Source organism: Moschus berezovskii, chromosome 9, assembly GCF_049115385.1.
Source record: "Moschus berezovskii isolate FMDL1 chromosome 9, NW_MosBer_1.0, whole genome shotgun sequence".
Classification (NCBI taxonomy): Eukaryota; Metazoa; Chordata; class Mammalia; order Artiodactyla; family Moschidae; genus Moschus; species Moschus berezovskii.
Genome location: NC_142468.1, coordinates 88,037,433 through 88,061,756, shown reverse-complemented (window position 1 = coordinate 88,061,756; position 24,324 = coordinate 88,037,433). Strand labels below are relative to the sequence as shown.

The 24,324-nt window shown below is 39.0% G+C and overlaps 1 protein-coding gene across 1 annotated transcript; it reads right to left on the bottom strand.

The window, feature by feature from the left end:
* Positions 1-1,884: 1,884 nt before the first annotated feature.
* RAB11A (RAB11A, member RAS oncogene family) lies at positions 1,885-24,051 on the bottom strand. The gene is made up of 5 exons (XM_055435749.2): positions 23,882-24,051; positions 17,395-17,590; positions 16,732-16,925; positions 15,709-15,789; positions 1,885-3,636 (listed from the first exon to the last, which is right to left on the bottom strand). Exons 1-5 carry the CDS (start codon positions 23,919-23,921, stop codon positions 3,497-3,499), a joined length of 651 nt encoding a protein of 216 aa, XP_055291724.1. The 5' UTR covers positions 23,922-24,051; the 3' UTR covers positions 1,885-3,496.
* Between the last annotated feature and the right edge of the window lie 273 nt (positions 24,052-24,324).

The following is a 24,324-nucleotide window of genomic DNA, read 5'->3' as shown; positions in this document are numbered from 1 at the left end:
TCACATATGGATGTGAGAGTTGGACTATAAAGAAAGCTGAGCGCTGAAGAATTGATGTTTTTGAAGTGTGATGTTGGAGAAGACTCTTGAGAGTCCCTTGGACTGCAAGGAGATTCAACCAATCCATCCTAAAAGAGATCAGTCCTAGGTGTTCATTGGAAGGTCTGATGCTGAAGCTGAAACTCCAATACTTTGGCCACCTCATGCGAAGAGCTGACTCATTTGAAAAGACCCTGATGCTGGGAAAGATTGAGGGTAGGAGGGGAAGGGGACGACAGAGGATGAGATGGTTGGATGGCATCACTGACTCAATGGACATGGGTTTGGGTGGACTCCGGGAGTTGGTGATGGACAGGGAGGCCTGGTGTGCTGTGGTTCATGGGGTCGCAAAGAGTGGAACATGACTGAGCGACTGAACTGAACTGAATGACGTTAGCATTTTGTATTAGTTCATTGTTATCATCAGCCTCCTACAATTTAAAGACATCAGAATGACAACTCCAGTTTATTTGGCATATTGTACAGATGAGTGGAAAAGCTGACCTGCCAAATCCCAGGAAGGAAGGCAGCTAAGTACTGACCCAAAGAGGAGAACAGAAAGCAGCTTTTGGGCACTAGTTTGACTGCTATGCTAACCCACTAAATGTAACAGTGAAAGAGGGTCCTTTCATAGGTTTTGTTCATCTTTTTTTTCCACACAGGGAATAGATATCCTTATGCACAGTCCTCATGCAAAATTCATATTTTGTTTTGAATTTTTTTCTCAGGCTTATGTTTGTGAGACATCAAATATCCAGCCTTCATTTTCTTCCTTAAAAAAAAAAAAAAAACTCCAAAAATTAAAATTTAATAGGTTGGAATTAAGTTCTAAATTATCCACCTAACCTTTGAATTATTCTGCTTCTGCCATTGGCCAAAACTATCTGAATAGTATAGCTTTTCTTTTTCTAGAAAGGAGAGATGATCACAATAGCTCAAACCACTGAGAGCATCTGCATTCTGTTAAGCACAAATGACCGACAAATATTAGGATGTCTATTTCCCTAGGGATGAAATAAACAGGACGAGCTCTAATGGGCAATCCCAACTCTTTAAAAGATTCTTGTCTACCCGCAGAACCCTTTGGCCTAAGTCACCAACTGGCAACCCTTCTGAGAATTAGAATTTAGTATTCTCAACGCAATGGCTAAAGAAATTCACCCATACAGAATAACAACTACTACTGCACAGAAATCATAAGTAGCATTATCAGAATAATGACATACAAGTTTAAATAAAGTCAAGATGGCTAAGTGACTTTTTAGGAAGGTCCAAAAGCAAAATACTTCTAAACTACCTTGGGCCCTAATTGTCATAATATTTAAAATCTTAATGTTTCTTGAGACAGTCCGTCTCCTGAGATACTATTCAGAATGAAGATACTTGTTGAAACACAATCAAATTCATTTTCTAATACTGCTTAAGGTTTCCTGGAATTCTCCCAAGATCCAATCATGCCCAAGGCAACATTAACTCTACACTTGGTAAAAACTCAAAGTTACTTTACTCATTTTCAATTCACTATCTAGTCTCTCCTTCTCTTAAAAAATTTTGTAAAAACTTAACTACCAATTTTGAGTAAAATAGTGATGGAGCCTCTTCTTGGGTCTGGTGACATAGTTATATACCAAAGTACAGAGATTACTTTCCTGATACTTTTGGTAATACTTTTTCCAAGAATAACTGAACTCTATGTCTAAAATCAAAGCTGAAGTCACATAATGATGCCTCCAATTCAATAGTTTACTCTGTTATCCAAGGACCTATGCTCTTATCATCAGAAGTAAATATTTCATGGCTACATCCAAAGCACTCAAAGGAAAAATATAATCTGACAACATAAAGAATAGTCCCCCTATAACTGTTTATTAGAATGTGAATATATTTCAAATCAGTAACTAAAAAAAAAAAAATCAAGTTACAGAGCATGCATAAAATACAAAGTAGTGATTTACAAGGAGATAGTAGTATCTTCATAACCAATACACCAAAATAATAAAACTGCTACAGAGGAAAACTAAATAGACTGACCACAGCAATGCCTTCCGTGCAACCCACACGTCATGAGCACCGCAGAAGACAGAAGATTAACTATGAAACATAGTAATCTAGGCAAGCCCACACACAGGTATATTTTGAGGATATTCCACCATCCTGAATAATATCACTTTAGTTGACACAACTTTCAGAACACTTCAGAGTTAAGTGCTTAATATTATCCACAAAAAAATAAAACTAAATATTAGTGTGCACATTCGGAATGAAAAATGAGTTGCTCCATTGATTTCAATAACGTAGTGGAAGAAAACTTTCAGGTTTGTACAATGCCTAAATGCATTCTTTTTAAACTCAAGGTACTATTTCATCTTATGTACTAAAAGAATACATGCCTTTAAGTGGTACCACTTGAGCAGAAATTAACCTCTCTTGTATTCTTTAACATACTGAAACCAGATATTTAACTGGACTATATTCCATAATATACTACAAAACTCAAAAATCAGCATTGTTAAAATAATTATCCATGCCTGCTGGTGGCTATGGTGGTAAAACTAAGTTGCATTTACTGGAAGGTTTTAAGACAAAATTAACACTTCGCCATCAGATACTAAGAGCATTAAACCAGTTATTGCCTGAGCAATAAAATGCCACATAATATACTGCTGGGAAATTAAAGAAATTAAATGACTTGGGCTGCCTGATCACTGTAACAGAGGCACCTCAGATGGAATTCCACCAGTCTCTCTGGTTCCCAGCCTGCCAGGCAGCACTGTGCGACTTATGGCCCCGTAACCATGCTACTGCTGAACTCATCACAGTCTTGTGTGTTTATTAAGATAATTCTTGTCCAGAAAAAAGTGTTCCCCCCTCTCTAATCAACTTTGACGTTTACAAAAATTAAAAAAACAAAATTTACTCAACTACATAACCCTATTAAGGCATTTTAGAAATTGACTTCCAGAATAATGGAAAATTTATAAGCTCTCAAAATTCTGCTATGTTTATAGGGCAATTCTTAGATTTATGGAAATATACTCTGCACTGAGAGAAGAGTGTGTTAATTATAAGCTGCTCTGTGGCAAAATGATAGCTTATTTCTACAGTCTTCTTAATTTGATTTAATCAAGACCAATAGGTCTGAGCTTCAAGGGATCAAGTTCTATTATGTCCTACAGTGACTGCTTCCATGATGAAAAGTAAACAATAATTGAGGAATCCAAACATTCAGTTTATTAAACTAAGGCTAGTGAAGCCATAGCATGAAAAAAAGCTGCAGTCATTCGGGACAAATGGATGATTTTATAAAGCTAAAATCAAAAGACTTGAAACATGGAAAAATTCGTAAGTATGAGGAAGTAATAAAACACAAAAATGACCACAAGAATTACAAATATATTTAAATCTCAGACCTGGGAATTGGACTATACACAGCCTTCTAGGGGAGAAGAGAAACGCCTTATATGTTCTGACAGCATTGCACCTTTGGCTTGTTTTCAGTGGTTGGTGGAACATGAATAGGAACCACATTGTTGCTTGGAGACATGTCATTTTCACGTCTGTCTGACATTTGCTTCTGAGAAACAATGCGGTATATCTCTGAGGGGAAAAAAAGAAACAGCAACACTCACTGTGAACAGACCCATAAATCAGTGATTAAAAATAAAAGATACACAGAGAGAGAAGTTATATTCACAAGAGAAAAAAAATGCAAATAAACTGAACAGAGACTGCATATACTCAAAGCTCTTTTTTCAACCAGCCACTGATCAGTCAACCCATTATTTCACAATTTCCCTTAAGGTAAGAACAGAAACAAAGGCTTTCCATTCCAGAGGGAAAGGTTTACCAAACAGTGAGATAAATCTTGATCTAAAGAGATTATATTGTTTATGGGCTTAGATCTAAATTTCTAACCTTATAAAAAAAACGTACATATATTGACACTGTACCACAGCAAAATATTTAAATCTGCATTATCAGACCCAGTAGGTATTTCTGTATGTAGTGAAGGATACAACTTCATAGACAAGTCAAAATCCCAATGAACTCTTGGAAAAGAAGAATGGAAAGAAAATGTTTATCAATGCCTCCTGAACTAAAGTTAAATTGCAATGATATAATTATTCAGAACAGGCAACTTAATATTTTCTATGACACTTAGCAAAACTAACTGTTTAGCACCCACCTCTTCCACTAAATGTCCCCTGCCATATCAGTAAGCAGAAGATGCTGGGGCCATCAGCCACCACACCCAACCCCTCTCCCCAACGAAGCACCCTGAGGGAATTGAGGATGGAGAAAAGTAATATCCTGGCACTAGCTAGTTAAGGTTCACATCAAAAGAATGATTTCAGACTTCCCATACATAGAAAAGCCCTAAACTCATTAACTTGAGATGTCTGGTTTTCTTCAGTTTTGAATCCAGACTACCTGATTTTTGTTCCAAAACCTCCTATATATCCTGGTTCCTCTCCTAACTCTTCTGAACAGTTCATCAGAGCTGAGAGGCTGCCTCCTGGACTTAAGGCCTCAGCAAGTCCACCGAATAAAAAATGTAATTCTCAACTTTCAGATTGTGCCTTTTTTTCAATCAACAAACTATAAGGACCAAAACTGTACTACCTTATTCACTGCTGTATCCCCAGCATATTCAGTTCAGTTCAGTCGCTCAGTCGTGTCCGACTCTCCGCGACCCCATGAATCACAGCACGCCAGGCCTCCCTGTCCATCACCAACTCCCGGAGTTCACACAAACTCATGTCCATCGAGTCGGTGATGCCATCCAGCCATCTCATTCTCCGTCGTCCCCTTCTCCTCCCGCCCCCAACCTTTCCCAGCATCAGTCTTTTCCAGTGACTCAACTCTTGGCATGAGGTGGCCAAAGTATTGCAGTTTCAGCTTTAGCATCAGTCCTTCCAATGAACACCCAGGATTGATTGATCTCCTTTAGAACGGACTGGTTGGATCTCCTTGCAGTACAAGGGACTCTCAAGAGTCTTCTCCAGCACCACAATTCAAAAGCATCAATTCTTCGGCGATCAGCTTTCTTCACAGTCCAACTCTCACATCCATACATGACCATGGGAAAAACCATAGCCTTGACTAGACGGATCTTGGTTGGCAAAGTAATGTCTCTGCTTTTTAAAGCATATTAGGTTGGTGCAAAAGTAACTGTAGTTTTGCATTGTTGAGCTTTGTCATTTTCTTAAATAAATGTGGTTATGTTATCAGTTCAGTCGCTCAGTCATGTCCAACTCTTTGTGACCCCATGGACTGCAGCACATCAGGCTTCCTTGTCCATCACCAGCTCCCGGAATTTGCTCAAACCCATATCCATCGAGTTGGGGATACCATCCAACCATCTCATCCTGTCGTCCCCTTCTCCTCCTACCTTCAATCTTTCCCAGCATCAGGGTCTTTTCCAATGAGCCAGTTCTTCCTATCAGTGGCCAAAGTACTGGAGCTTCATCTTCAGCATCAGTCCTTCCAATGACTATTCAGGACTGATTTCCTTTAGGATGGCCTGGTTTGATCTCCTTGCTCAAAGGCTATGTTATACATCATTTTAATGAGCATTTCTTGCATTTCTTTTTCTTTTTTGGCTAATGACTTATTACTTGCTATTTATTTTAGACTTGGCAAATGTTAGACAAAAAGCAAATTTAAGCATTTTCTTATTCAAGTTCAAAATGGGTCGTAAAGCAGTGGAGACAGCTCACATCATCAACAACATGTTTGGCCTAGGAATTGCTAACGAACGTACAGTGCAGTGGTGGTTCAAGGAGTTTCACAAAGGAGACGAGAGCCTTGAAGATGAGAACCACAGTGGCTGACCTTTAGAAGTTGACAATGACCAATTGAGAGGATCACCAAAGCTGATCCTCTTACAACTACACAAGAACTTGCTGAAGAATTCAACATCGACCACTCTATGGTCATTCAACATTTGAAGCAAACTGGAAAGATGAAAAAGCTCAGTAAGTGGGTGCCTCATGAGTGGACTGAAAAATTTTTAAAAATCATCGTTTTAAAGCTCCAAAGCACTTCCCAAAGCCAAACTTACACCAAAAAATGGTCATGGTCACTGTTTGGTGGTCTGCTGCCAATCTGATCCATTACAGCTTCCTGAATCCCAGCGAAACCATAATATGCAAGAAGCATGCTCAGCAATTAGATGAGATGCACAGAAAACTGCAGCGCCTGAAGCCAGCAACGGTCAACAGAATAGGCCCAATTCATCTTCATGACAAAGCCTGACCGCATATCGCACAACCAAATGCTTCAAAAGTTGAACGAATTGGGCCACAGAACTTTAGCCTCATCTGCCATATTCACGTGACCTCTCAACAACTGATTACTACTTCAAGCATCCCGAAAAATTTTTTCCAGCAAAGTGCTTCCACAACCAGCAGGATGCAGAAAATGCCTTCCAAGAGTCTGTTGAATCCCGAAGCAGAGATTTTTACGCTACAGGAATAAAAAACACTTATTTCTCATTGACAAAATGTGCTGATTGTAAAAGTTCCTATTTTGATTAATAAAGATGTGTTTGAGCCTAGTTATAATGACTTAAAATTCAGTCCAAAACTGCAATTATGTTTGCACCAACCTAATAGGGGATTGATAACTAAGTACATGAATAAATTATTATTAAATTCCTCTACAGCAAGTTATTGTTGTTCAATTGCTAAGTCATACCCAACTCTTTGCGACCCCATAGGCTGCAGCATGCCAGGCTTCCCTGTCCTTCACTATCTCCTGGAGTTTGCTCAAAATCATGTCCTACAGCAAGTATCCTTATTTAATAAATAATTGTATTTTTAATAAATTGGTCTTACAGTGCACTGCCTAAAACTAGCTCCTGCTGACTATTTAAACTCCTTACAAAGAATATATCTTACTTTGTTTTCACAGTGCTTCCTCAGGAAAAAACACCCTCTAAAAGTAAGGGAATTCTAAAAACGGGACAAATTGACCTGATATGCCTATTATGCGGTACTGTGAAGTATAACACATTCCTATGAATGACACCTAGGTATTCCTACCAAAAAATGTTTAAAATGAAGTTATCACAAGGAAATAATGAGATAAATCCAGACTGAGGGACATTCTGTAAGACAACTGGCCAAGATTCTTTTGTGGCTGTGCCAGGTCTTGGTTGAAGCATATTCTTTAGTTGCAGCATGTGTGATCTAGTTCCCAGAACCAGGGATCAAAGCCAAGCCCCACTGCACTGGGAGCACAGAGCCTGAGCCAGTGGACAACAAGAGAAGTCCCTTGGCCAAGACTCTTCAACAAAAGTTAGTCACAAAGTACATTAAAAATTGAGAATAAAGGCTTTAGATGTGGGCTATGGCCCATCTATTTATATTAAATATGCATCAACTGCCTATTTAAATAAATAAAATTTAAAATCCAATTCGTCAGTCCAATAGCCGTATTTCAAGTGCTTAGTAACAACCTATAGTCAATGGCTACCCTATTCAGTACCCAAATATGTAACAATTCCATTAATGCAATGTGTTTTCCTTGACCAGATCCCAGGTTTAAACTATAAAAACCAAATCTATAAAACACAAATCTGTTTTGCACATTAGATAATACTACATGAACGTAACTTGCACATTAGATACTACTACATGAACATAAAGTTCTTGGATATATGGTATTGTGACTATTTTAATACAAAGTTATGGGGTAAAAAAAAAAAAGCAGAATCATATTTTCAAAATGTCCAAGAATACAGCAACCAAATGAAATGTACAAACATCATTTGGATTTTGGTTTGAACTATTAAAATTTGAGACAGAAAATTTTAATATTGTTTGAGTAATAGAGGACAATAAGGAATTACTGCCAATTTTTAAGTGGTTTTGTTGTTACGGGTTTAAATTCTATCTTTTAGATATACATCATGAAATGTTTATAAATGAAATTATGTAATAGCTGTTATTTGTTTCAAAACAACAGGGGTGGCAGTAGGTGGAAGAAAGGCTCTGAACTGATGGTTATCGATGGCTACATGGGAGCTCATAACAGTATCCTACTTTTGGCAGGCTGAGAACTTTCCATAACAAAAAGTTAAAGGAAAGAAAATACATTAACTAAATTAATACTTTCTTTTCCAAATTAAAAACTAATGTTCCGAAAACTGAACAAGAGCAAACTATAATCAACTGTATATGTAAACTAACAAAGACACTGACAGCTAGTGTACCTTTTCTTACACTTTTCTGCAGGAGCAGGTGGCTAAAATTTATGCTTTAAAAGGTTGACAATGGTTCAAAGAACCAAGAGAAAAAAATGAGATTATAATAAACACTATTGACTAGAGTTGTTTTTTTTTTAAAAAAGGATACGAACAGAGCCTTCATTTACATTCTTTTCATTAAAAGGGGATGGAACTAGAGTATGTCAAGGGTAAAAAGGAAAAATCATTCAATCAGATGAGTTACTAAGGACTAAAGATAACCAACTTACTATGAAACTAGACTCTTCAGTCTTTATTATGTTTTCTCTCTAATCCTAAACTGGATGGCTCTTCTTCAATTAAGAATGATTAAATGAGACCCTCTATAAATTTAACTTCTTTACAAGTGGTTTTGAATGTTGTTAGGGCAACCAAAACAGAATATTTTACAGGTTCCTACATGAAAAGCAAATACTAGACAAGAGGAAAAAGCAGAGTTCTCAGAGAGCACAGAAAGGTAAATAATTAAAGAGATCTCATTATAAGGAAAAAAACTTTGAGCAGCATTATAAAACTGCCTGCAAGTACTACATACTGTTCGGCAGAAATGGATTACTCCTACATTGCTCCAATCACCAAAAAGATGCCAACCAAGGCAGTGAAGAAAAAGAAACTGCTGATCAGAAAATGAGGAGAAAGTGTTCTTTCAGGTAGAATGGGCACTAAGAAGCTACACAAGTAATTTACTTAATATCTCTTGTGGCTTGATGTGTCACTTAGAAAAAAATTTTGTTAAGAAAATAGGAAGCAGGTACCTTCCAGCTGGGATATGATTAAGGAAGGTTATTTAAGTGGGGGAAGGGGTACAGGACTAAACCAGCTAAACCAGATGCAAATATTTTCCTCTATAAAGGGCATGTTCTCCTTTAGAACAAAGTGTATGTGATATACCAACTCCTGTGCAGACCCTTTTCAAGAAATCCAAAGGACAGGTAAGGTTAAAAAAGACATTAGTATCTCTTGTAGGAGATCTAAATATAAAGTAAAATATTAATATAAAATAGCTTTAAAGATAAATGAAGTTAAATAAAAGACATATGCCTATTTCTACTCTAATGATGTATTTTTCAAGATGCAAAGTAAATTCTAAGTTAAATGCAATAGTTTCAACCTGGTGAATAAAAAAAGCTAAAATTCTTCAGTCCTTCCAAAACTTGTGAAAATAAGAGACCTGAATTATCCTATTAATACTACAGCTCACGTTAGAAATTATTAAAACTTCTTCAAACCCACTGCTCATGATATAAGTTTCCTGAAGGTCATAAATGCTCCAATTTGAGTTATTTAAAAGGCTGCCACATGCAGAGAACCAAAGCTACTATGCCTGATTAAAAGATCCTCACTACTCCAATAAAATTAATGTCTGAAAACTCTAGTCCCACCTTTAAGAGACAATATGCTAAATGAATTCAAATTCTTTCAACTGGGAATTCCCTGGTGGTCCAGTGGCTTCCACTGCAGGGGCACAGGTTCAGTCTCAGGTTGGGGAACTAAGATCCTGTTAGCCACGCCACAGGACCCCAAAAAAAATTCTTTGCCACAGAAGTCAGTCTCCATACTACAAAGATGGCTTGGACTTATTAATCACATGGAGAAGCCTGGCAGACAGCATAACCAACATCACCAGTTTTTAATCAGACAAACCAATATTGTGAGCCTCCTGCTATGATGCATGAGAACACTCTGTGGTATTCCTACTGGAAGCAAACAACCAGAACTGAATCAAACAGAAACATCAGACAAACCCAGATTGAGGACATGACAAAAGAACTGACCCATACACTTCAAGAAATGTCCATAAACCAAAAGACAGACTGAGGAACTATTCCAGATTAGAGGAGACTAAAGGGTTATGATAACTGAATGCAGTGTATGATCTGATCAGATTGTCTTTTGCTAATAAAGACACAACTGAAGAGCTGGCAAAATCTGAGTAAGATCTGTAGCTTAACCACGATGAGGCACTCTTATTATCTCTCTTTTGACCACTACACTATGGCTATGAGATACTATATCCTTGTTTTTAGGAAAATACACTGAAAAAAAGCTCCTAGGGATAACGAGCAGCATGCCTGTCATTTTCAAATGGTACAGCAAAACAAAACAGTACTGTTTATATATTCAGAGAGAGGAGGAAAAAGAACAAAGTAAGTGTGGTAAAATTCCTCAATATCTGAGGAATATAGGTTAAGGGTATTTGCAAATACTTTGTACCACTATTGCAACCTTAAGTCTGAAATTATCAAAATTCAAATTAAAAAGAAAAAAAATAATACAGTATGGAAGTATGGATTAATGAACTTGAAGATGAAAGAAAACAAAGCTGCACTGAAATCTAGAGGCTATGCAATGTATCAGACTCACTCATGCACTAACCAACTACCTCCTAAAAATACCATCAGCAAAATTATGTCATGAAGTTACTGTCAAATTCAGATATCAAGAGTGCCATGGGTCTATTCTAAAATAAGCAACACAAATTAACTTTGAAGTAACAATGGAGATACATTTTCTAATATTTAATTTTGCATCTTAAAGAATAAAAAGCTATTTTTTTTCTTCCAGTAACATCAAAATACAATACAAATACTCCCTTAATACTGTTAACCTGTAAGGCACAATTAAACCTAAATGAGTACAGTTCTATTTCCTGTTTTTTCTGTGCATGAATACTCCCATTAGTATACAGAAAAGTTCAGATCCTAACACTTGCAAAACACAGATTTCCCTGATCATATGCAGTGATCTCTGATCCTACAGATCAAGACTGAGATTTATTGCAGGAAGTTGAGGAAGTAGTGACTAAAGAGAGGCAAAGTGGTGGTAGTAAGTGAATCTTTTGTTTGCTTTCAAGCAATATTAATTAAGCAGTAACAAAAGCTTAATCGAGAGTGAATTTTAAGAGAAACAGCCAGATGTTCATCATTCAGGACAAAACAGTTCAATTTTAAGTACAATATATATCACTGCTTATTGATTAGCTCATGTTTGCATGGATCACAAGTTCGACGCTACAAAGTGACACATAAAATTGTTAACCACAGATGAAACAAAATACTTGGCCTCATTTTCACTAAATAAATGGGCTAGAAATTGAGATCGGAATGGGCTAGAATTTGATGGGATGTAAAAAATAATCCAACAAGGACTGACTAAAGTTTTTTCAAATGAGCTTTCTCAGAGGGCTTAAGAAGCTGAAGATGACTCACATCTTAAAACACTGAATCTTTGGACTTGGGAGGTTCACTGACTTTAATTACATAGCGAATGAGAACAAAGCGGTAAAAGGTAAAACCTACAACTCCTGGGTCTCAATTTAGTATTCAACACGCTGACTCAAGAGAAACCACACAAGCTCTTAAAATGAAAAAAACAAGATTTGAAGACATATGGCATATTCAATCAAATCCTGCCTGCTTGAAACAATCTGCAGTCAAAGTTGACCCAAATTTTTTTTTAAAAAAAGATACTGTGTTTCAAAAACTGTTTATCCAACCCTAGCACCAGTCTTTTATTTACTATTTTTCAGATAAAAGAATGACAATAAAATAGATATGTAAATCATCAATATAGTTTATTTTTAATGAGTTTTTTTTTTCATACCTTAATTGCTACTTAGCTAATATCAAAAGTTTACAATGTACCAGGCACAATTAAGTATTTTACATGTACAGAACTCACTCATTTTTGGAGTCTAGATTTCCAATGACAGTCAGTTCTTTTCCATAGGTTAAGTTACAGAGACAAAACCTTTTCACTCATAACATTAACAGTCAAGTCAAATTATACCACAAGGTATTTATAAATACAAGCCCTCTCTTGAAAACAAAATAACCAAACTCCCAAAACATATTTCAACTTTACATATGAAGAAATTAAGGCCTAGATAGGTTAAGTAACTTGCCTAAAATAGCTCATTAGTAAGTGAAGGAGCCAGGACTAGAACACAAATCAGGCTTCCAAGCCCATGCTCCTAAACCCTAAGTTTTATTCACTACATTTTTACAGTAAAATAAGACAACATTTAAAAGCTAAAGGGCTTCCCTGGTGACTTAGATGGTGAAGAATCTACTTGCAATGCGGAAGACCTGGGTTCGATCCCTGGGGGTCAGGAAGATCCCCTGGAGAAGGGAATAGCAACCCACTCCAATATTCTTGTCCAGAGAATCCCATGGACAGAGGAGACTGGCAAGGCTACAGCCCACAGGGTCATTAAGAGTCAGACCCGACTGAGTGACTAACACTTTACAAGTTAAAATCTGTTGGCCTCTATCTAAAACAAGTCCTGCATACCAAGAATAAAATCTTGTTACATTATAATTAGAATCTCATTTACTTAACCATTTCTCCATATATACTTTTTAGAACATCGTATAAGACTACACTCTAATTAAATTATGAATTCTTAAAAGTAATATACATTTTTTAAGTACTTTGTATTTATTAGACTTCCCTGTAGTTCAAGTGGAAAAGAATCTGCCTACGATGCAGGAGACCAGGGTTTAATTTCTGGGTCGGGAAGATCCTCTGGAGAAGGGAATGGCAATTCACTCCAGTATTCTTGCCTGGAGAACCCCATGGACATAGATGCCTGGCAGGCAACAGTCCATGGGGTTGCAAAGAGTGGGACACAACTGAGTGACTAACACACACACATTAGAGGATTAAGATTAACCTTTCAGATAAATTGTTCATTCTATTAAAATGAGGGTAAATATGCTCAGTTGCTCAGTCGTATCTGACTTTGCAACCCCATGGACTGTAGCCCACCAGGCTCCTCTGTCCATAAGATTTCCCAGGCAAGAATACTGGAGTGGGTTGCCATTTCCTCCTCGAGGAGATTTTCCCAACCCAGGGATCTCACTCCCATCTCCTGTGCCTCCTGCATTGGAAGGTGGATTCTTTCCCACTGAGCCACCTGAAAATCTCCAAATTTGAGTCACTATAAATAAAACATTCTATTACCACTGCGGTTGACATGGTCTCAGTTCAGTTCAGTTCAGTTCAGTCGCTCAGTCGTGTCCGACTCTCCGCGACCCCATGAATCACAGCACGCCAGGCCTCCCTGTCCATCACCAACTCCCGGAGTACACTCAAACTCATGTCCACAGAGTCGGTGATGCCATCCAGCCATCTCATTCTCCGTCGTCCCCTTCTCCTCCCGCCCCCAACCTTTCCCAGCATCAGAGTCTTTTCCAGTGAGTCAACTCGTCTCATGAGGTGGCCAAAGTATTGGAGTTTCAGCTTTAGCATCAGTCCCTCCAATGAACATCCAGGATTGATCTCCTTTAGAATGGACTGGTTGGATCTCCTTGCAGTATAAGGGACTCTCAAGAGTCTTCTCCAACACCACAGTTCAAAAGCATCGATTCTTCGGCGATCAGCTTTCTTCACAGTCCAACTCTCACATCCATACATGACCACGGGAAAAACCATTGCCTTGACTAGACGGACCTTGGTCGGCAAAGTAATGTCTCTGCTTTTTAATATACTATCAAGGTTGGTCATAACTTTCCTTCCAAGGAGCAAGCGTCTTTTAATTTCATGGCTGCAATCAGCATCTGCAGTGATTTTGGAGCCCAAAAAAACAAAGTCTGACACTGTTTCCACTGTTTTTCCATCTATTTCCCATGAAGTGATGGGACCAGATGCCATGATCTTTGTTTTCTGAATGTTGAGCTTCAAGCCAACCTTTTCACTCCCCTCTTTCACTTTCATCAAGAGGCTTTTGAGTTCCTCTTCACTTTCTGCCATAAGGGTAGTGTCATCTGCATATCTGAGGTTATTGATATTTCTCCCAGCAATCTTGATTCCAGCTTGTGCTTCTTCCAGCCCAGCGTTCCTCATGATGTACTCTGCATATAAGTTAAATAAGCAAGGTGACAATATACAACCTTGACGCACTCCTTTTCCTATTTGGAACCAGTCTGTTGTTCCATGACCGGTTCTAACTGTTGCTTCCTGACCTGCATACAGGTTTCTCAAGAGGCAGGTCAGGTGGTCTGGGATTCCCATCTCTTTCAGAATGTTCCACAGTTTATTGTGATCCACACAGTCAAAGGCTTTGGCATAGTCAATGAAGCAGAAATAGATGTTTTTCTGAAACTCTCTTGCTTTCTCCATGATCCAGCGGATGTTGGCAATTTGATCTCTGGTGCCTCTGCCTTTTCTAAAACCTGCTTGAACATCTGGGAGTTCACGGTTCACATACTGCTGAAGCCTGGCTTGGAGAATTTTGAGCATGACTTTACTAGCGTGTGAGATGAGTGCAATTGTGCGGTAGTTTGAGCATTCTTTGGCATTGCCTTTCTTTGGGATTGGAATGAAGACTGACCTCTTCCAGTCCTGTGGCCACTGCTGAGTTTTCCAAATCTGCTGGCATATTGAGTGCAGCACTTTCACAGCATCATCTTTCAAGACTTGAAATAGCTCAACTGGAATTCCATCACCACCACTAGCTTTGTTCGTAGTGATGCTTTCTAAGGCCCACTTGACTTCACATTCCAAGATGTCTGGCTCTAGGTCAGTGATCACATTATCGTGACTATCTTGGTCGTGAAGATCTTTTTTGTACAGTTCTTCTGTGTATTCCTGCCACCTCTTCTTAATATCTTCTGCTTCTGTTAGGTCCATACCATTTCTGTCCTTTATCGAGCCCATCTTTGCATGAAAAGTTCCCTTGGAATCTCTAATTTTCTTGAAGAGGTCTCTTGTTTTTCCTATTCTGTTGTTTTCCTCTATTTCTTTGCATTGATCACTGAGGAAGGCTTTCTTATCTCTCCTTGCTATTCTTTGGAACTCTGCATTCAGATGCTTATATCTTTCCTTTTCTCCTTTGCTTTTCGCTACACATCCACATTCCAAAAGACCATGAATTTTATTTCTTTTCCACTACTTTTTAAAACTTTTCAATATGTAATCACTGGCTGATTTTCTCCACAGGTGACACTTTGCTCCTTATACAATAATAAATCATGGGAGAATTTTATCTTTTGTTTCCTAAGTTTTTAAGAATATATATTTTCCAAGGTGCTTCTATAACACATCAGAACCAAGAACACCTTTTCTTTACTGAATTTCAAAAGGGCATTCATCTTTCCATAAATAGGATTTCAATATTTATCTTATAAAAAAGTACCATTAAGCACTGTTTTGTGTTTATGACCAGGAAGCATGGTAATGCACAGACTGAAGTAATAACAGAAGTGAACGCGTTATTTTCAAAGTATTTTCCCCACTATAAACCAGATGAATTAGGATGACTGAAGTTCAGCAAGCAAGGGTTGTAAATACAGTAGCTGTCAAACAATAGTCATTCTTAGTGTGATTTTATAGTTTAGTTTTCTGATTAATTTGTTTAAATTACCTTTCTACTACTTCTAATTCCCACTGGTCTAATCTAAAAATGCAAGTCTTACCTGTCAAGATTGTCTGAAAAGCAGCTTCCACGTTTGTAGAGTCTAGAGCAGATGTCTCAATGAATGACAAACCATTTTTTTCTGTAGGGAGACACAAAACTTCAGTCTTGTCAAATTTAAAAATACAAGGGTTGTAATACACTCAGACCTTCAAAAGGAAAGTAACAGAACTTTTTAAACCCCAGGTTCTTCCCCACTTCTTGAGCAGTAAGAACACTATGCTACTTCCACTTTAGTAGATTAAAAATGAGAATTTTCATTGGCTTCTTAATTGAAACAAATACTTGCAACATCTAAATACTACCATTAGCAATGAATAGCACTGGGCATAATGTAGTAATCTTATCAAATACCCAGCAAATTTCATCGCTTACTGAGTTTCCCCCTAACACATAGCTATGGTATGAACAAGGGTGGGTATATGTAATTCACTTAGAATTCTGTTACTATACTGTCTGAAACAAAGCTTCTTGAATAGAAAACTGAAAATTTTATTCACAGCATAATCCACAGTGAAAGCTGCTCACAACTTGCACTAGTCAAGAATGTACAATGTTGCCCTCTGGTAGGCTGCCCCTACCAATACAGAGTCAAGATAGGGAGATTCTCTATTAAGCCAAAAAAGTTATAACTCCAAAGCAGCTACATCCCTGTTGGTCCTTTACACTCCCTGGGCCACTACTTTTCAGACCCACATAGAACAAGTCTTAGTAAAACAAAGACATAATGGAAAAAAGCAGGAAGCACAGAACAAACATAGATTTTATCTACCACTTCCAGGGAGAGAAAAGATAGTATTTATATTCAATTTTTGGCAAGAAAAACTCAATACTACAAGTCTAATAATTCAAAGTTAAGCAAGAGAGTCATATAGTCATCAGACACTTTCAAAACAACAAGATCTGTTAAGCATTCATGTTTACCTTTCCAAAACTGTTGCAACCCATTACCCTCATTGGAAGGGGCATGAAAACTGCAAGAAATACAGAAGCATTGTAATATCACAGAATTTGTACCACTAACCTGCAAAAGCTCTTGCTTCATCTGTAGGAACTGCCCTGAGATGGCGCAAATCACTCTTATTGCCCACAAGCATGATAACAATGTTACTATCAGCATGATCTCTTAGTTCTTTCAGCCATCGCTCTACATTTTCATACGTGAGATGTTTAGCAATGTCATAAACCAATAAGGCACCTACAGCTCCACGATAGTATCTGAAAACAGGAAAATGTATATAACTATTATAAAACAACCATAGGATATGAGAGAACACCAGAAAAGACTAAGTATATGAACTATATATGTTTATATACATACACACATACACACACACCCCCACACTCTTTTTTTTAAAACACACAAATTTTAGAATCCTAATATAGGAATTCTTTAAAGGAAACAAAACTAATTTTTTCCAATACCAAAAGTCAGCTAATCCACTTTGGCAGCTATTTCATAGAACTTATAAATGCTGAGAGACTTCCCTGGTGGTCTAATGGTTAAGAATCCGCCTACCAATACAAGTGATACCAGTTTGATCCCTGGTCTGGGAAGATTTCACGTGATGTGGAGCAACTAAGCCCATGAGTCGCGTGCTGCAACCAGAGTGCTACACATGTAGCAATGAAGACCCAGCACAGACAAAAATTAAATAAAATTTTTAAAAAAAATGTTGAGACTTACGCTGATGTTATAGCACGGTACCGTTCTTGCCCTGCCGTGTCCCAGATTTGTGCCTTTATTGTCTTCCCATCAACCTGGATGCTTCTTGTTGCAAACTCTACTCCAATGGTGCTCTTGCTTTCAAGATTAAACTCATTTCGAGTAAATCGAGACAGGAGATTACTCTTTCCAACACCAGAATCTCCAATAAGAACAACTAAAAAGACAAAGTATTTAATGTCAGATCGATGAGGCACCCATATTCAGAATACCATCATGTTTTAAAGCAAAAAAGATAGGGCATCTGATTTTTAAAAAAGGAATGAGGGTAGGGAGGAAGAATTGAATGCCCATGTTACCCATCGATAAAATCAGTTTATTCTTTTTAACGTGTTTCTACCTACATAGTGACTTCCACACAGCATCTACTTAGCACCGATAAAGTATCCTGTCTTACAAATGCAAATATTAATCACAGGTCTACTAGGCACTGAGGACGGGCTAATGCGTTGATTTAACAATCAACACTATACCAACCTTATTACCTTACAAAGTTATAACTTGAGAGATAAATCCTAAATCAAATGAACAATCTGTGATATGAAAATGTGTTAGACATGAAAGCAACAAAGGATGTTGGTGCCCTAAGTCTGTTCTACTTAGTTTCATCAGAGCCTGGGTGTGACCTCAGGACTCATACCTAGGCAAAATGAATCACATTTAACACAGTAGGCAGCAAGTTTATAAACTTTGCCACCCAGATCATAGAAACTACAATGACCCTCTCATAGTTAGGTTTACCAGACTAGCAGGAAACTAGAGACCTCTCCAAAATCAAGGAGTCCTAGAAAGCTGACTAATAATTCTGACTTACTCTGAGTCAAAGGCAAAGCAAGTCATAACTTTCACTAATGACTTAAAAAAGAAGAAACAGGTTTGACTGATTAGATGAATTTATCTCCTCTGATTACTATAGGAGGCAGTTTATTTTCAAGCTAAATACAGTGGATTCTTTCTCACCTAAGGTGATATCACACTTCAAAAACAATGGAGAAATAGGCAGTTAACTTGTTTTAAAGCATTTCTATCTGAATTTAAAGAACAAAATGAGTTCACAGGTTTACAGGATCTGAGCTTGTAACATTTTTTCCTTGGTAGAAGTTTTTTATCAGTGTTTCAGAAAATATTATGCTTATTCCTACTATTGACTACTAATGCATCTTCTTAGTTCTTACTAGCTAACTGAGTTATTAGATACCAGGAATAGATAATCAAACATTCAAGAATAACACCAAGGAACAAGCCCATGCCTTACTAAAGAGACTGGTATTTCGGGGGGAGGGGGACATGGCAAGAGAAGTAAAAACTGTGAGAGCTCACTGCACTCAGGTCAGAGGGCAGACCGTCCATTATGCATGTGGTCCTTCCTCACCACAAGAACAGATGTAAGCTGGCCTTTGGACAGTCTTGGAGAGAGTACATTGTCAAATGCATATCTTTCTGGCTTCCTCTATCAGCTGATTCAGCAAAAAAAATCACCCAGGCAGCAGTGACTCCATGCAGCAAAAGGCACAGCTATTTCCAGTCAGTCAATTAGAGGGTGTCAAATGTACTATGGCAAACAGAGACAATAGAGTAAATGCTTCCACCAGGGAAGAAGACGGTAAGGTCATGAAAGTAACATATAAAAACAATGCATTTCCAATTTTATAGTACACTACAGCTGGTTCATAAGTTAGTTTTCCAGGTCCTCCATTCTAAATGTGAGGTAAAATTCCAGTTTCAGTTATAACAGTCTACAGTATTAGCACAGTATACTCACTTAGTAGGGAACTAAGGTTGCCTCTCAGTTCAAAAGGCTGGATGTTCTGCTGACGACATCTCTTTTGAATCTTTCCTGGCCCCACACTAGCACTGAGGTATAAAAGCTTCACTTGGAGTAGGAGTAGGAAACGGAAAAACCAAAAAGTTGAACATTTCTTCAAGGCACTCAGATTTATCAGTCAGATGAATCAATTTAGAAACCAATCACTTAGTTCAAAGCCAAAGAGCAAGACATCTAGAATGACACTGCCAGGACTTCCCTGGTGGTCCAGTGGTTAAGACTCCACGCCCTTCCATGGAAGGGGGCACAGGTTTGATCCCTAGTGGGGGAACTAAGATCCCAAATGCTATATGGTACAGCCAAAAAAATAAATAAATAAATAAATAAACAGAATGACAATGCCCTTGGAAAATAAATAACTCAAAGAACTCAGTAACTCCATCCCACAAAAACTCTAGTACTTTCAAGTTTGCGTTTCTTGCCTTTTAACCTCCACTTTATCGATTACATTCTCTGTCTCCCCATTCTCAAATCTTTGCACTGTCATAAAGACATTTAGTGAGAACATTTTTTCCCTTGATATAACCAATTAATTTTAACATAAAAATTATTACTAGCAGCCTTATCTGAAAATAATTCAAGATACATGAATACTTTATACAGTATAAAAGTTATCTCAACTAGACACGGGCAAGGTTGACAAGAATTATGACTAGCGACTTGTTAAAGGATTATACCGTAAATGACAACAGAAAATATTGCTTCTTTAAGAACAGCACTGCCAAGATGCTGCTGAGAAATGACACAATATGGAAAACCTCTTCTATGCAGTTACCAAATGAGAACTGCACCGAGAAAGGTTATATTTAGGCTCACTAAATAATAAACAAACTAGAATGGATTAAGTTACCTAAACAACTGAAAAGAATTCACCGTGATTTTAAAAACAAATCAAAAGTTCACAGACTCAAACTTAGTTTCTAATCAAAAACAGTTTCATTAAGATGACAATATTCAATTGCTTTTTTAAAATATGACCCACTATATGATCACATCCTATAGTTCAAGAAAGGAATTTACTTTTCATCACTAGGATCTTAAAGTTCTTTCACTTTAAAGACTTTATAACTGTAGCCATCTACATAAAATATATATATGTGTGTGTGAGTATATATTAAATCATAGACTCTGTATATGAAACATCATATTTCTTAAATCTGATAATATTAATTATCACTTGGTTAACCTCATCTAATACTAAATTTGGTTCATTATATATCAAATACTAGGCTGCTAAAAGCTATAAAAAGAATATACGCATTAACTGACCATTATTTAACAAGAATTTCCAACTCTTCAACCACATTTAGTTTGATACAGTCCATTGCAAACTAACGTATTGGACAAAAATTTCATTCAACAAATCAATCATAGTATCTCAGACTTAACAGTTATAACCTGAAGTAACTGATAATTTTCACACTGGTTTATAAATAAACTTGGAGATCTTTCTACTCTCAACTATATTCATAGTCCAAACTCACCAAGAGTCTTTTTTAAAATGAAATAAGGCTGAAGTCTAGACAAGTTTTTCTAGATTCAGCAGAACCCAAATTGCTCAACCATAAGTTGTGAAAGAAAAACTATCAAGATGCAAGACAGCAAAGTTCCTATGATCAGCCCCACTAACAATCAGTTGATGGTTAATTACTACTGACCTTCAATTAGACTGAAAAGAAAATGGTGTAGACTACGTACACAGATATTTTCAGAATATGTGACTCTGACTGAGTTAATGTCTACTACAACATTTGTCAATAGGAACTACGACTGATCTACACTTCGTGTGTCTGTCCCACAGGGCCTTAATCACAATGTGTGTAAATGGAGAATTAAAGTTTTTAAAATAGTCAAGTTTTAAAATTAAAATTCACCACCACCACCAGTCTCACTGTTGAGCTAAAGATTAATGTTCAAGAAGAAATACATAATTTAAAATAATTCTCCTACTCTCCCCACATTACACTTCCACTTGAACCACTCCATCCCACACCAATCAGGAAATCCCTTCATTTTCAACTGATTAGAGCTACAAACTAAGTTGTCTTCCAAGTAGACAGCTGCAGCTCATCTCAGGGAATATCTACATAGAATAAAACCATTTTAAAATGAAATTATTGTTGCTTCTCTTTAAATTAAAATTGTATAAATAAGAAATTGGCTATATAATCATCACAGAAGTTAAAAAGTGACTCATGTCCTGTTAAGAGCTTTTTTAAAAAGTGGAAATCTTTCTCAGCAGAATTTTTAAAAACACTCTATCAAACAGCAAAGTGTACAACAATTGAAACCAAAACCTGTAGAAATATAAAATACTTCAGAAGGCTCTAGTTTTAAGTTTCTTTACTAATACTTAAATGCTCCTCCAGTTATAGATTTAAGGTTTTAGGGGAAAAAAAAAAAACTGTTAAGAACCATAGTAACTTCTTTAACATTATCTGAGTTCTCAGAGAAGCTAAAACTTTACAGCCTCACTTAATTCTCACAACAGCCCTGAGAGATACTATTTTCTTTTTACAGATGAGGGAACTGAGGCTCAAAAAAGTCAGCTTTCCCAAGGTCACAAAGCAAATGTAAGACCTGAGGCAGTAATCTGAAACCAGGCCTGTGCGATTCCAAAGCCCTGTGCTTTCTCAATCATTGTTAGCAAGGTGGTCTAAATCCCTTAAGCCAATCCAGGGTACTAAGTATTTTTTGTGAGGAAATAACTAGGTTCTATAATCAACATTCAAGTTGTAAACCAAACAAGAGAAATACTCTGACAGTCTGTCTTGTCCTAAATTACTTCAAAAGCAGCCCTTATTTAAAAAAAACAAATCTCCCTTTAATGACTAAACCCCAGTCTGCAGGGTCTCACTTAAGTAATTTCACCAGACCTCAGAAGCCTTCAGCCAACAGTATGTAAACTAATCCATGTTTCTTTTTTGTATTTGTAAAATGTAAGTACCCTCTTCTCTGTAAACAACTTCCCACTGTCAGGCGGTGGGAGTGGACACTGAAGGTACTCACTCTATAGAAAAATTTCTGGCCCAGAAGAGTAAGAGGCGGTAGGCCTATCAACTAGTAGGCCAAGGTTTGCAGAGTACCGGTAAAGCAATGTTTCCTGCTTTGTTTAGTCAACCATACTTAGCACCCAGTGGCAAAGTCAGAAAGAGTCACTAAGCTTAACATTCTTTTTAAACTCCACCCTTCACTGTAAAGCTTTAATAGTAATGGCTTCTTCCTCCCTGGTAATGATCTTTGTTCAGCATACTACTGATGGCTGCCCTAACTCAGGACTAGAGAAACAGCATCAGAGAGAGAGCATTCATCCAACAAAAAAAAGCATTTACTGTACTTTCCTCTCAAGGAAAACTGTACCCGTTATCTTTATTGATTAAAAAAAAAAAAAAAAACTATTTGGATTCTTTCCGGACTAACCAATAAGCAATTCTTTTTTTCACTCCCCATCCTCCACTATGTTTTGTCCAAGGGCACTACATGGTTCCCTATCCTATGAAAAATATTTAATTTGACCAAAGAGCACACAACTTCCCCGTGCTCCCCCCCACTTTTGGGGAAAGGTATGTGGCCAACCAGGACGCTTCCCTTCCTGTTCTAAAAACACCAAAAGGTTGGATCCTCCCAGTGTTGCAGCAGGAAGCAACCAGTCCGTACCGATAAAGCAAGCTATTTGTGCAGCGTACAACCTTTCCTGCTCAGGAACTGGGCCTTCAGGTCTGGCAAGGATAACAGCCACCACCCATCCGCAACCCCTAGTCTCGGACACAGTCAAAGAGTTATCCCAGGCTGGTTGCCTCTGGGTAGGGAGGGTAGGGGAAAAGAAGGCTGGGTGGGAAGTCACATCGGTCTGCCGGGTCACTGCGACAAGTGCGCGCGTGGGTGCTGGGACAATCCCTCCTGCCCTACCCCCCACCGCCGGGGTCGCACGAGCGACGTGGGAGAGCTCGTAAACTACCCGGGGAGGGAAGGCAGAAAAAGAGCTACCAATGCCGGGGGCCATGCGAGGTTTCGGACCAGGAGAAGTGTGGGGCGGGTGGGGGTGGGGCCGCCGACCCGCTCGGATTTTTAACAGGGCCTGGCCCCGGGAACTGAAGAAGGCGAGGAGAGGCGGCAGTCCGAGGGGAGGGGAAGGGTTCGCCCGAGGGAAAAGGGAAGCAGATAAGAAAAAGATCTGTATGGGAGAGTGCGCCGAAAGAAAGGTGAAGAGCTAAGCGAAGGGCCGGTCGGAGGGGCCCAGGAAGGGTGTATCCCGAAGGGGCGGGGGCGCTGAACCCGAAAAGATGGATAGTGGGGGGCGCCCCATGAAGGGGGCCCCGGAACCCGGAGAGGAGGACGGCGATGTGAGAGACGGCAGCCGGCCGCGACAGGGGCGCGGGGTAGGGACGTGAGGCTTCCTAAGGCCTCTGGGGAGGTCGCTGTGAGACCGCTGTGTGGCGAGGACCCCCATCCGTGAGTGGAAGGAAAGGGGCTGAGCTGGGGGACCTCAGGACAAGCCGCACAGAGAGGAACGGCTGAGGAAGGCCGACCTCAGGGCAGGGGCAACCCGCGGGCGGGTCCCCCGGGAGTGTCCCGGGCCCCCAAGCCGGGACTCGAGGAGAGTTCCAGAGCCCACGGCCTCACCTTTGAAGAGGTAGTCGTACTCGTCGTCGCGGGTGCCCATTGCGCGGCCGAGAAGCGAAGGGGCGGGAGCAGCAGCGGTACCGGTGGGACCAGGGGGCGTCGCTGCAGGGGTAACCCGAACGCCGAGCTTCAGCTGCCGGACCCGGTAAAGAACCCCTCCCTGCCGCTACGCCACTTCCGGCAGGCCCCCGCCCATAAGGGGAAGTACTTCCGGGGGCGGCGGCCCGCCCCTCCGCCCAATAAAGGGGGCGTGCGCAAGTTTGGCGTCTGTCGTCCAAGCTTCCCGGCTTTGGAGGGGTTTCCAGTGGCTTAATGAGCACTGTATACGCCCGGCTTACCTCATTCATAGAGGCTGCTCTCCATACATAATAGTCTCTCCCTCACTCCACTCGCCGCTATTCGGGGAAGCGGGGCACCGGAGAGCGCTTCAGCACTGCCTCTGG